The sequence below is a fragment of the Crocuta crocuta genome, unplaced genomic scaffold, assembly GCF_008692635.1.
Source record: "Crocuta crocuta isolate KB4526 unplaced genomic scaffold, BGI_CrCroc_1.0 scaffold119, whole genome shotgun sequence".
Classification (NCBI taxonomy): Eukaryota; Metazoa; Chordata; class Mammalia; order Carnivora; family Hyaenidae; genus Crocuta; species Crocuta crocuta.
Window position 1 is genome coordinate 4,208,341 of NW_027551562.1, and position 13,975 is coordinate 4,222,315.

The 13,975-nt window shown below is 50.5% G+C and overlaps 1 protein-coding gene across 3 annotated transcripts in view; it reads right to left on the minus strand.

The window, feature by feature from the left end:
• ZFAT (zinc finger and AT-hook domain containing) overlaps positions 1 to 13,975 on the minus strand; it is a 171,631-nt gene that overhangs the window by 80,038 nt on the left and 77,618 nt on the right. For 2 of the 3 annotated variants that reach the window (XM_077749961.1, XM_077749963.1), the window contains 4 exons: positions 13,841 to 13,957; positions 13,535 to 13,622; positions 11,211 to 11,360; positions 9,395 to 9,568 (listed from right to left, as the gene is read on the minus strand). In XM_077749961.1, coding sequence (XP_077606087.1) covers positions 9,395 to 9,568; positions 11,211 to 11,360; positions 13,535 to 13,622; positions 13,841 to 13,957 — 529 coding nt within the window. The remainder of the gene's footprint in view (positions 1 to 9,394; positions 9,569 to 11,210; positions 11,361 to 13,534; positions 13,623 to 13,840; positions 13,958 to 13,975) is intronic. The other variant, XM_077749962.1, reaches the window with a different exon arrangement.

Consider the following 13,975-nt stretch of genomic DNA (forward strand, 5'->3'; position numbering starts at 1 on the left):
CCAAGGAGAAGGGGCAGCAAGTACCCTGCACTTGCCAGCAGCTGGGGTCGGGGGAGGCTCACTCTAGGACGGATGAGCCCCGGCCAGGTGACCAGCACCTAGAAAACACACGGCATGCTGCTGAGGATGGGGGAAAAGGGCACTCCGGTGAACTACTGCTGGTGGGAATGTAAAATGGTTCAACCACTATGGAAAACAATATGGAGGTTTCTCAAGAAATTAAAGACAGATCTACTACACCATCTACTCCCTACCCCCCAGCAATTCCACTACCAGGTACACACCTGAAGGAATGAAAACAGGATTTCAAAGAGCTATCTGCACTCCCATATTCATGAGAGCATTAGTCACAGTAGTCAAGGCACAGAAACAAGCCAAATGCTATCAACAGATGAGGGAATAAGAAAGATGGGGTACACACAAACAACGGGGTATTACTGAGCCACAAGAAAGGAGAATATCTTGCCATCTTCAACATGGATGGACTTTGATCTTCAACATGGATGGGCCTTGAAGCCATTATGCTAAGTGTGGTAAGTCAGACTGAGAAAGACAAGCACTGTCTTCACTTCTATGTAGAATCTAAAAATGTCAAACTTGAAAAAAGAAAAAACAGAGTAAAATGGTGGTTAGCAGGGGACAAGGTGATACAGACTGATGTTGCTCAAGGGTTCAAACTTGCAACGTGGAGTAGAGAAGTCACGGCGAGCTAACGCGGAATATAATGGATACAGACAACAATGCCATATTTATACTGCAATGTGATAAATACCGCGACAACTGCAATATAGCACAACCATGTAGCAAACTCGCTGGACACCTTCCATTTACACAACGTTAGATGTTAAAAACATTCAGCAAGGCCATGTGTAGCAACATGGATGGACCTTGAGGGTGTTATGCTGAGCGAAATAAGTCAGGCAGAGAAGGACAAATATCATATGTTTGCACGTATAGGAGGATTAGGAGGAACTTGACGGAGGAACAAGGGGGAGAAGAAGGGCGGAAATGGTGGGGGAAAGGGAGAGAGGCAAACCATGAGAGACTCTTGAATGCTGACAAAAACTGAGGACTGATGGATGNGCGTTAGATGTTAAAAACATTCAGCAAAATAAGAAATACTCAACCATAACCGAAAACTATGGGATGTGATCGCCATTAACTAAACCTACCATGGTAATCATTTCACAATATACACAACACACCAAATCTGCGTTGTACGCCTTAAACTAATATGGTGTTATATGTCAATTACATCTCAGTAAGACTGGAAAAATATACTTTAAAAAAAGGAAAAGAATACACGTACAGCCCCTGTCAGCTTCCTTTGTTTCTGACTCCGCCCTCATCTGTTTGATGAGCTTCCCTGAGGATGTTCCAGCTGCTTCCTTACTTTAAATAGAGCTCTATATAAAACCGGGGAGAGGTGGAATGGCAGAAAATCTCAAACCATCGTGTGAAAATAAGACCGTGCCCTTTGTCTCCTGGCATTTGGAGTCTGTCGGCTCACAAAGGAAGACAGCGGTGGAAAATTCCTTCTGATTTAAGGCACTTTGTTTGAAATACCTGTTAAGTCATTCCTGCCAAATCTAATTTTATGTGTACCTCAAACTTGAAGGAACACTAAAATACTTAAAGAAATCTGCACAAATCAGACTATTAGTGGTAATAATATCTAGAGGCAATGAGGTGAAAATACCTGATTATGACTGTTTATCCAGTCGCACTGTGAAAGGTGATATTTTGCATAAGTAAATTTATCAGAACACTGACTTTACCTTTTTTGACGCTGATACTCTTTAAATATTAACGATTGCACCGTGCCTTCCTAATGAGAGAATATCTGGGAGAAGACAAATGTGATCTTTCCTAAATGACAGAGATGGTGCAGATTAAGTACTACAAATACCCATCCCTACGCCGTGTCCAGGGTTGCTGACAATATGAGGACACTGCCCGCCAGGGGGACAGGTACACCTACCCAACACTTAGAATCAACTGACACACTTAACAGGAACCCAGGTAATCTTCCCACAATGCCACGCGGTAGGTAATGCCCCCCCCAAATATATCCAGGTCCTAATCCCCAGAGCCTATTATCTTCCATGGCAAAAGGGATTCTGCAGATGTGACTCAGCCAAGGATCTTGAGATCGATTATCCTGTACTACCCAGGTGGGCTCAGTGAAATTGCAAGGGTCCTTACAGCAGACAGGCAGGACGGTCAGGGCCACAGAGGAGACACGATCATGAAGCAGAGGGACAGACAGGCTGGTGGGGCTGCTGGTGCCTTTGGACATGAAGGTATGGGCTCATGAGCCAAAGGACACAGACTCTAGAAGCTACAAAGCCTAGAGAAACAGATTCTCCCCTGGAGCCTCCAGAAAGAACACAGCCCCTACTGCTGACCACTTGATTTTAGATCTCTGAGCTCCACAACTGTCACCTAAAACATCTGTGTTAGTTTAAGCCACTAAGTTTGTGCTTGTTTGTTACAGTGGCCACAGGAAACAAACAGGGCTGATGAAGACAGGTTTATGGTCACACAGGAGGGAAGCAGTTCCAACCTGGGTCTGCCCTCCAAAGCTCACCACTTAACCCACTCTGCCAACTGCCTCTCCACACGGCCTGGCCCACGGGGGTGCTGCTAATGGAAGAAGAGCTGTCTAGAGCACCCGGCAGGCGCAGTCAGTTCAGCATCTGACTCTTGATGTCGGCTCAGGTCATGATCCCAGGGATGTGGGACTGAGCCCCACGTTGGGCTCTTCGCAGAGTATGGAACCTGCATAAGATTCTCTCTCTCTCCCCCACCCCCACTTCTGGCCCTTCCCCACCTGTGTGTGCATGCACTCCCTCTCTTTAAAAGAAAAAAGAGGGGCGCCTGGGTGGCTTAGTCGGTTAAGCGTCCGACTTTCGCTTAGGTCATGATCTCGTGGTTCGTGGGTTCGAGCCCCACGTTGGGCTCTGTGCTGACTGCCAGCTCAGAGCCTGGAGCCTGTTTCAGTCTGTGATTCCCTCTCTCTCTGACCCTCCCCAGCTCACACTGTCTCTCTCTCTCTCTCTCTCTCTCCTAGAAATAAATTAAAAAAAAAAAAACATTAAAAGAAAAAAGAAAGCACTAGAACAAGGAAGCACGGCACACTCTGCAGTGGGTATTTTGCGGAGCACCGTCCCCACAGGCCCAGCGGCGGCAGTAGTCTGAGCAATGGCAACTCAGAACAGAAATAGCTACTGCGACAAAAATACAGTTTAAAGAAGTCTCTGTACTTTCAAGGCTGAATTTCAGGAAACTGCAGGCTTAAGAGACTGATGGTTCTCTGTAATTAGCACATCAGCTCGGATACAGCGTTAGGCATGGAAAGAAATGGAAGGCAGCACAGGGCCATAGGGAAGGGCAGGAAAGGGCAAGGCACCACAACTAGACTGAAGGAACAGACACTGTGCCGGGGACTTGCAAGGTGCAGCTGAGAGCACTCCACCCTGGTGAGGTCTTAGGTAACCACGCCTCACTCAGCAGTTAAATCTTGACGTTGGTCTATACTCGCTGTTCAGCATGCCATCTGGGGCACTGTATACTATGGGCTGTTATTTCCGTGGTTATAAAAACCAGAGAAAATGAGCTGCAGGTGGCCCCCGCTGGGGTGCACACATAAACAGGCACATCTGTCAGCCCTCCCTCGGCCCATCACCTGGACACGGGCCGGTAAAGGTACGCCACAGAAACCCACCGAGTCCATGCACACCCTGTCCCTTAACCTTTGCTCCAGGGTGAGCTGGCCAAAGAGTTAAGAGGGATGTGGATGCTGTGCAGACACCAGTCTCACTGGAGCCTAGGACATGAACTTGGACGGATTGGCCAGCTGCCTGCTCGGGTACCATTGACTTCCTGGTTCTAGAGTGTATGATTTCAGAAGTAAAGAGACCATGGATAAGCAGGGCTCCTTTATCCTACAATGATTATGCCTTTAGAGGAAAGACAAAAGTATGTCCACGCTTACGTCTCCCAGAATATTTCCACGTGTAGCCGTGGGGAGAGGAAGATGCTGCTTCCTCCACTCAGACCTAAGTTCCACACTTGACTCCCCACTTGTCTAATTACAACACATACAAGAGTGCTTGAAGCTTGGATAATTCCTCTTTATAAGTTTTACCAGAAAACTTCTTAACTCAAGTGCATGAGGGCAGGTTGGATGGGGCAGCGGGTTGGGGGGGTGGGGCGGTACTCGAAGGAATTAGCACGGAGCTTCAAAGAGCTTTCTACTTCATGAGTAGAGGATTACTGTTTGATGACATAACAGAAAGGCACTGACCCATTTCCCCTTCCCCATCTGCTACGGGAGACAGAATGCTGTAAGAGCCTCTACTCCACACATGTGTAGGCCCTCTTCAAAGTCCAAAAGAGAGGAAATGCGCTACAGCATGATTTTTGCATTAAATTCTTTCATACGGTTGGCATACATGCAAAGGGTTTAATAAACCCTTCACAGATCAAGATCTCTCTTTGTACATACTGACCGGCAAACCTTTTTAACTGAGACCTCCACCCACCCTGACCTAACCCTTCTGCGGCACAGTAGTGAGCCCCTCTGGGAAACAAGAATGAATAAACAGGGACACCTCACTTTAAGGAAGCCAATAGATGTGAAAAATTGGCTTTGCAGGCAGGTGAAAGGAGAGGGTAACTAGCCGATTCCTTTTCACTGAAAGATACCTGAGAAGATTCATTTAATGCTGAGATTCTCTACTGTATTTTAAAACATCCAATTCACAGGCATTCACAAGCACTTAACAGAACTATCCAAGAAAGGGGATGGGGGAAGCAATTGGCACTGTCTGAGTGCTTCTGTATGCCAAGCACTGCAGGCCAGGTACTTTACATTGTTTTCACTCATTTAACCAATGGACATTTATTGAGCACCTACTATATATACACCAGGCACTGGTTTAGGGCCAGGAAAACAAAACGAAGCAGATGTAGAAGGTCTGAGCAGCTAACAGTCTAGTGAGAGCCACGGCAAGTCACAAATCAGGAAATTATAAAGCACGTTAGAGACAGAGAAGGAGAGGCAGGAAGGAACACAGGAGAAAGTAGGAAGGAACTAGGAAGGAAGAGTTCGAGCAGCAGAGACAAACGCATGCTCGTCACGGACACAACACAGGACGCCTGAGACAGAGAAGGCAGGAAGAGACAGCCAGGGGGCACAAAGGCTCCTGGAGTCTCTGGCAGCTGCTGGGGTTTGACCCACACACAGAAGCTGGGAAGCTGTCCACCTAAACGGATGGGAGCACGGGGAGAAAGGAAGCGCCCCTGGGAACGGGCTGGGAGCACGGGGAGACAGGAAGCGCCCCTGGGAACGGGCTGCGAGCAAGGGGAGAAGGGAAGCGCCCCTGGGAACTGGCTGGGAGAGGGGAGACGGGAAGCGCCCTGGGAAAGGGCTGGGAGAGGGGAAACGGGAAGCGCCCCTGGGAACAGGCGCGGAAGCCTGCGGGTGAACCTCTGAGAGGGAGAAGTCAGCGTGAAGGTGGCCCCAGCGCAGGAGACAAAGAAGGAGCAGCAGATGGCAGGTGGGGCCCAGCCCCAAAAGTGGTCCTCCAGCCCATCAGGCACGGGGGTATAATGATCCCCGCTTTACTGCTGAGGAAACGGAGGCTCAGAAAAGTAATCTGACCCAGGCCATGCCAAGAGGCAGTGGGAGGCAAGACCAGGCCTCTCAGCTCTACCTGCCCCACGTGGCTCCTCTGCGGGACACGCTAATAAATCGTCACTGACACAACAGAGTGAAAACCAAGTCATTCTAGGCAGGTTTTCAACATCTGTTTCCAGCTCCCCTCAGTGGCTCAGTCGTTTAAGCATCCAACTTCAGCTCAGGTCGCGATCTCACGGCTCGTGGGTTCAAGTCCCGCGTCGGACTCTGTGCTGACGACTCAGAGCCTGGGGCCTGCTTTGGATTCTGTGTCTCCTTCTCTCTCTCTCTGCACCCCTCTCTCTCCCTGTTCAAGCTCTGCCCCTCTCTCTCTCTCTCTCAAAAATAAACATTAAAAAATAAATAAATAAAGAGCTAATTCTAGAGTTGGAGGCTGACAGCCTCATCAAGACAGCCACACCCCTAGTCCCAGCACTTCTCCCTGAGGAATCTAAAGCATGTATAAGGTTGTCACATGGCTCACACTGGGGAGGGACACAGTGTCCTTCTCTGTGGAGGGGAAGATATTTTTCTTAACTTGACCAAACAGTTTCAAAGTTTATCCAAAAACATAATAACTAAATGGAAAACCTAAGAGATGTCCATTAAAAAAAGCAAAAGAAAAAGAAGTAACATATGTGTGTATACGAGTTATAAAAATAGCACCTTATAAAACAATGTTCTAGACAGAGATTATTCAAACAGACAAAAATCTCTGAACATGCCCAGCATCTTGAGAAACTTGAATTTCAAAACAAAATGAAAAGAACAGATTTCTCTATAAATATGTCTAGTCAACTGATAACTGTTAAAAAAAAAAAGATCCCTATCACAACCACACATCAAAATAAATTTCAAGAATATGAAGTTTAATCAACGTTATAAACCCCAAAAAGAAAACTTGAAGAAAATACAAAAGAATTTTCCCTAATACACGGAGGGTTTCTTTCCACACAGAGAAATCACGAAGAAAAAAATAAATAAAAGATGGATAAATTTATGTATGCAAAGTTACTTCACTTCTGTACATAAAAAGTTGTGGCAAACAGAATGTCAATGCAAATGGTAAGCTGGAGGGAAATGTTTGCACCATATGAAAAACCACTGATATACAAAGAGCTTTTAGAAATCATCAAGATGTGAGTGCCACCAAAAGAGCGAAGCTTTTTTCAAAGCTTTCTTAAGATTGCAAAGAAAAAGAAGTGTTTACAGTTTGATCACAGTCACAGAGCACACCGTCCATCCAGCTGGGACACCTGTCCTGTGATCTAGCACTCCACGTGTCAAACTGGCCTTCGAGACAACATGAGACTAGCAGCCCTCAGGAAGGAGGGACCAGGCGGACTTAGAGTGGGTGAAGCTATACTGCCCCACATAGCTCCAGATCTTCACCCTCCACCTGTCTCTGGACTCAGCACGAAAGCAGAGAGAGACCCATGAGTGTGACAATCTCAGGTCCTTATTCTGCTGCACCAAACTCAGGCCCACGTGGGGCAGAAGCTGGTGCACGGAGGCAGCAGACCCCCATTCTGGTGGCGTTCTCACCACACCTGGCACACGATGCCCTTCATCCCAGGCTGGTGAGTGTTTGAAAACAAGACATGACTTCACGGATACCTCAAACTCCCAAAAATGTCAGAAAAAAAAAATGAAGACAAACGATCACAATTTTCTATTTTTTTTCAAAATATTTCATAATGTCTACATGGTCTTTCCTTTCGGGAAGGCTATGTTACTGCTTTGACTAGCACCACCTCTGCCTGTCCAAATTCCCTTTCCTGCTGAAGAGTTCGGGGAAGTGAGTGACGTGACAGATATGACCAGCTGAGCGTGTCACTGCCATGCCTGCCGTGACACTGCTGCTCACTCCGGCTCTCCCCTCCACATCCGACAGCGGTCAGTCCAGAGCCCCTGATTAGACACACCCCACCTCCCCAAAGCTTTTCAGGCTAGAACCCAAACCTCAGAACCCTGCATGAGGCCACAGTGCCACTCCCTGGCTCCAAGAGCGCCTCCAGACCCTGTCACCACAGCCCTGGGGACACCCCAGACCTCCCAGCACTGAGAACAGCCGCTCCACGTTAGTGACACTGTATTATTAGGCATTTCAGTGAGTTGGGTGCTTCCCTGTGAAAAAGTTACAGAGGCAAAGAATTCACGAATAATTATATGACTTCATGCTTTCACTACTCAGGATAAGACTGCTTTACTGCCACTGCATTTTTAATTATTTTGCCTACGGATTTTCTTACAGCACACTGCTTAAGACTGAATAGTTATGGCTCTGGCCTCCGTCCAGCCTCAGGCAAACCTCGGATCTTAACTATTAACAAAGCCTTGCTAAGCATGAGGCCTTTCCACATCCCCCAAGCACACCCAGATGTACACGTACCAGCAAGGGTTCCCTGGAACATCCTAAAATGAAGGGGTCACCTAATGGCTGTACCTCCGTCTAAGTTCTAAAAATACTTGTTGAAATCACTGATTTTTATAGTGAACTGCAGTTTTTGTACATAACAGTGCTTAAATACCAATATACTTACAACTACGCTTCATTACTCTCATTACATGGAACATTCACAAGACCCTCCGACAACTGGGGTTTGAAAGGAAAATAAAAAAGGCTAAAGGCCTTTGTGGTTTAGCCGTCTTGCTTTCCTCTCTTCTGCCAGCGCGGCCACTGCCCACCACGTCCCCTGCCCAGGGTGACTCACGTGCTCCCCCCGGGGCTGCGAGCCCCTCCCAGCACTGCTCCCACCTTCAGCACGCCTGCGTGCTTCCCTCCTCCCCGCTGGGCGACCAACACCCCGCAGCCAGAGACTGTTCCTTACTGACCCCACACCCCGAGCAAGCTGGAACAGAGTAAGACCTCGATCCATGGCTCTTAATGAAGGAATGAAATTAGAAAACCACCGAGGTGTACTTTTCAAGGTCAAATTGGCCCAAGTATTGTTTGCATTTTAACCTGAGCTCCCACTTTGGACTGAATATAAGCCCCTGCAGTAGCTTAGATGAGAAGCATCCACCTGAGTGTGGATCAAGTGCGTCAGGTGTGATCAGGTCAAGTGTGATCGTGGCTCAAGGTCCTCAGGCTCAGGTGGGGACAGAGGCTGAAGAGGATTCAAACTTTGAGACCAAGGCCCCTGAGGGTGCTTATTCCCTGAAGCAGCGTCCACTTCACATCTCCCTCCCCCATGCACACACACGAGTGCACGTGCATCCATGCACACGTGCACACATACACACATACACACACACACTCTCTCAGGGTTCAGCAAGCACTGGTGGAGGTCAGGCAAGGCTCCGGTACTGGGCACAGGGGACATGAGGAAGCAAGTGAGTTCTGTCTGTGCTCTCTCAGAACTGAAATTCTACAAGATACAGCTCTCCTTGCCTGTGCAGTTTCTGCTGGACTTGGAATATCAGCCTCAAACCACACTTTTTTTTTTTTTTTTTGAGAGAAAGAGAGCGAGCAAGCACATGTGCACACACAACCAGGGAGGAGGCAGAGAGTGGAGACAGAGAGAATCCCAAGCAGGCTCCACGCTGTCAGTGCAGAGCCAGACACAGGGCTCGATCCCATGAACCGTAAGATTACGGCCTGAGCCAAAACAGAGTCAGACGCTTAGCGCACTGGGCCACCCAGGCGCCCCGTAAGCCACACTTCCAAGAGGGAAACAAACTCACTACGGTGCGGAGCCATGTACTCACCGTCAGCAGTGTGCAGGAGCTTGTGACTTTTCAACGTCCCTTTGGATTTGAATTTCTTGCCGCACATGTCACACAGGTGGGTCTTCTCAGTGCTGTGACGGTTCATGTGAGCCTTGAGGTTACTCTTGCTGCGAGTTGCATACTCGCACAAAGAACATTTGAAGGGTTTCACACCTAGCAGAGGAGGAGGAAAAACATACAAAGTCACACACACACACCCCTATTTACATACGTGTGTGCATACGTGTGTGCTTCCCAAGGCCCCGTGTGCACATCCACTTTGAACACAGCGGTGCACCTGCCCAGCCCGGATCGCGCCACACACCTGCCTTGCCTGCTCCTCCATGCTGCCCCTTCGGCCCCCCCCGCCCTTGCTCCCAGCTCNCACACCTGCCGCTCCCTGCGGTCTGCAAACCCCAGGGTCCTGCATGGACCCCGGGGCAGTTTGTGCAGCACACGTTCACTAAATCCCAACGGCACAGAGTGAAGCTGACCAAAAGTCAGGGGAACAAGGGCCTGTGTGCAGAGCTCGGGCTCGGGCACCCGGGATCAGACGTGAAAGCGTGTCTTCACACAGCGAGCCGAGCCTGGCACAGCTGCCGTCGGGCTAATGGCCTGGGCCACGGGGCGCCCAGGCCACTGTCCCCTCACTCAGCAAACACCTGTTGGGACCTGCAGGGAGGCAAGTGCGGAGGGTGCTCTGGAGCGGAGAGGCCCCGGCCCCCACGGCCACTGGTCGGGGGGAAACGGAAAGCAAAAAAGGCCGCGACACCTGGCGTCACGTGGGTGGGGACGGGGAGGACCCGCCTCGCTGCGCACCCAGCGCTTATCTGTGAGACCTGAGACTTGGCAGTGGAGGAGAGCGAGGCTTGAGGGAGGCTGCGAGGTGTGCCCGGGGCACAAGGCTGGGGTGCACCCGTGATGGTAAATAACGGTACCTCCCAAGCTCGGCTTTGACCTCAGCTCCTCCTCCCTGGTCCAGGTCCTGCTGCATCGCTGACTGACCCGTCCTCCTGCCCCTCCCTGACAGTGCTTCCCCCGAGGCCTGAGAGCAGGTGCTCCCGTCCACGCTGTAGAAACTCTTCATCCTCCGTCCTCCCCAGGACGCCCACAGCGTCCCAGTTCCTAACTCACAGGCGGGACCCCTGCAAACGTCCGGAAGGGCTCCCCCGGCCCCGGCTCTGAGCCTCACCCCCAGGAAAGCATCGTCCCTACAGTAGGAAGCAAAGTTGGTGGCGCACCGTCTCCACTGCTCTCCCGACCTCCAACTGCCCAAAATCCCAGAGTGTGCTCCCCATACTCCCCCTCACAGGCAAGCACCCCAAAAGCACAGCCTATGTTCCTCCTTCCGCTACTTCATCTCCACGCAACTCTCCTGCCTTCTGGATTCTTCCTCCATGACGGACGATGCTGTGCCATCCTCTTCGCCTCTGCTCCTCTATACACCACCGTTACTTCCTCAGCACCTACCAAGCCTGTGCACCATGGCGGCCACCGCAGTCCCGCCTGACCAAGACGGTGCTGTCCCTGTTCTCCTGAGGCTCGCCGCCAGGTGCAGGGGTCAAGGGGACTTATCTCACTACAGTCCCCACGGAAGCTACGAAGAACTGCACACCTCTGCTCACTGTACTTGCAAGCGAACAGGCAGTGACTGAAATCACGGAGCTCAGCTGCCTGCTGCACACCTTTCTCGGCAAGCGGGAGAAAGTCGAGCTGCAGGGCACGTGACGATAGGGCCTCCCCCTGAAGCCCTCCCACGTGAAGCACGGAAGCACGGAATCGGAAGGGTGCTCCATCCCGAAAGATGAGTACTCACCTTCATGAGCCCAAATATGACGCTGAAGGTCGGAGCCGTTCTTCATGAAATAGAAATCACAATACGGGCACTTCATGGCTCTCTTCCCAATCAGCCCTTTCAGCTGAACCCTCCTCCCCAGAACCTCGGAGATAGTGCTCATGGAGACCTCTGGAAGAAAAGCAGGGTGGCCATCAGAAGCCAGAGCAGATGGGCTCAAGGGAGATGGGCGTGAACCCTGTGACAGCTCCTGAACCCCCTGGCCAATCCTGGCAGCACTAAGGTGACAAATTCAGATGTGCCCCGTGGAGTCACGTGGTAGAATTTCGGCCTAAAAGTTAAACCAGAATCTACAAGTCTCAGATCTAAATATTCGTGAGCAAAAAATGTGAAGGATGGGGAAACAATGCCATGAGGCACCATCACACAAATGTAGGACGTGAAATCATCTACAGGGAGAGTGACCCAGTCCCTCCATCAAATCGAGGTCATGGACACAAAGGTGAGCTGGGGTGTCTCAGAATACAAGACACTCAAGTGATATGACAACTAAAAGCAAAATGCCTGAGTCCTGATACAAACAGTCTTCCGTGGACATGGGAAACTTTAAATGAACTCACAATATGTGGTAATAAAGAATTACCATTAATTCCGTTTGTTTTATTTTACCTTTTTTTAAAATTTCAGGTTTTTATTTAAATTCTAGTTACTTTACAAGGTAAAACTGGTTTCAGGTGTAGAATTTAGTGACTCATCACTCACCACTTAACCCCCAGGGCTCCTCACCACAAGTCTGTTTATTTTATTTTATTTTATTTTTTNCAGGCGCCCCAAGTCTGTTTATTTTAACGGTGACCCAGTGGCTCTGTTCAGATCGTACCCTGACTTGCTGGAGATGCATCCTAAAGTTCTGTTACAGGGAAATGACACACGAGTGGGACGTACTGGAAGATATTCTGGGACAAAAAGTCTGGAGGGTTGGTACAGGAAACTGGGCTGACCAAGTGCACGTGGGTGCAGAGGCCAGGCTGTTACGGGTCCTGGGGCCCCTCTTGTCGCCCGGTTTTATACATGTCTGAAGTTGTAACCAGAGAGGAAGAACAGCTCACGTATGTTCACGGGCAAAGGTCGGGCTTAGGCGGTTTAAGTGAGCGTCCTCGGCTCACACGGACACAGGCTGACACGGGGGAGGGCAGAACGAGGCCTCAGGGTTCTGCCTGCTCCCCGACACAGCGTCAGTGTTCGTGAACTCCGTTTTTTCTCTACTCTTCTCCATTATCACCTGCAGTCAGTGAGTCGGGGCCCGAATACAAGAGCTGACACAAAACAAAGAGAAAAGGGGCACAGACGAGGGGCAAGCACACCGGCTTACCCGCCCTCATGTCTACCACACGCCACCCACATCCGTGCTCTCGGGCCTGCCCGTGAGACGCCGGGGACCTGGGGACGGGCCTTAACAGTGGCAGCCCTTCCCCAAGGCTCTCAAGGGGTGGCTGGGAAGTGCCAACAACCTGAACGCAAGGTGCCAGCGTCCCCAGCCGGGGAGCCCCCAAATCCTCCCCAAGGACGGGACTCCAAGGAAGAGCACAGGGAACAAACAGGAATTAACGGAGGAAATGTGTCCCGGTAGCAAGAACAGAAGGGTGACAGGCGTGGGTGGCCAGGTGGCTCATGGTTCACACCTCTAAGTGGCCAAGGAAACCAGTGTGGGGAGAGCCAAGGTGACGGCCACTCCGACTCACCCAGACTCCTCAGCCTGGGAGCGCATACGCCTCATGAGCCACCATGTTGGGGGACAAGCTTTTCCTTTCCAAAGGGGCCAGGCACCGGCTTTGGGGAGCGGAGTCTACTCAGACGTGCGTTGTGAGTGACCCGTCTGACGTCATTCAAAGTGAACACGGAAAGGGGGAGGGAGATGACAGTGTGGGGAGAGGGTCTGAAGGCCACTTGAAAGGATGAAATGAAGTATATTATTATAAATTCCCAACCTTAAATAAAGGTAATCATTTTCCCTGAATTCACTCATACCCTCGTCCCTCTTTATTTCCATTTAGTGCAGCTGATATGCAATGTTGTGTTTTAAAATAAACATAAGCATTTCTGGGGCGGATGGGTGGCTCCGTCAGTTAGGCACCCAACGTGGGCTCAGGTCACGATCACACGGTTCGTGAGTTCGAGGCCCGCGTTTGGCTCAGAGTGGCTTTGGATCTTGAGTCCCCCTTACCCTCTGCCCCTCCCCAGCTCATGCTCTCTCAAAAATAAATTTTAAGAACATAATAAATGAATGAATGAATGAAACATAAGCATTTTACAGTTAATTTTCCCTCCAGAACGCACAATCTTACCAGGATGGTTGGTCTTGATGTGTGACTTTATCAATCGATCTTCCGAAAAAGACTTCTCACACACAGGGCAGGAATAACTCCTTTTGTCCTTAACAGAAAGAGAGCACTGTCAGTTCAGTGTCCTGCCTGAACCCGGGCTCCGGGGAAAACCCACCACCACCATCACCACCACCGCCGCCGCCACCACCGCCGCCACCATGGCCAGCCCACAGTGCGTCTTTGCGAACGTGTGACACGCCACCTGCACCCGGCCCACAGCCCGGGAAGGGTACCGGCTCCAGGTCAGAAGGGAGGGACGGGGCTTACAGACGACGGTCCGGTGAGGGCGGCCGGGCCAGCAGAGGGTGGGGCTCGGCCTTCAGGTCTAGCGCGCAGACCGGCGCTGCTCCACGACCCAAAGCGCATTATGTCCTCCAGTGCTCTCTGCGTGGTGCGGGGTGG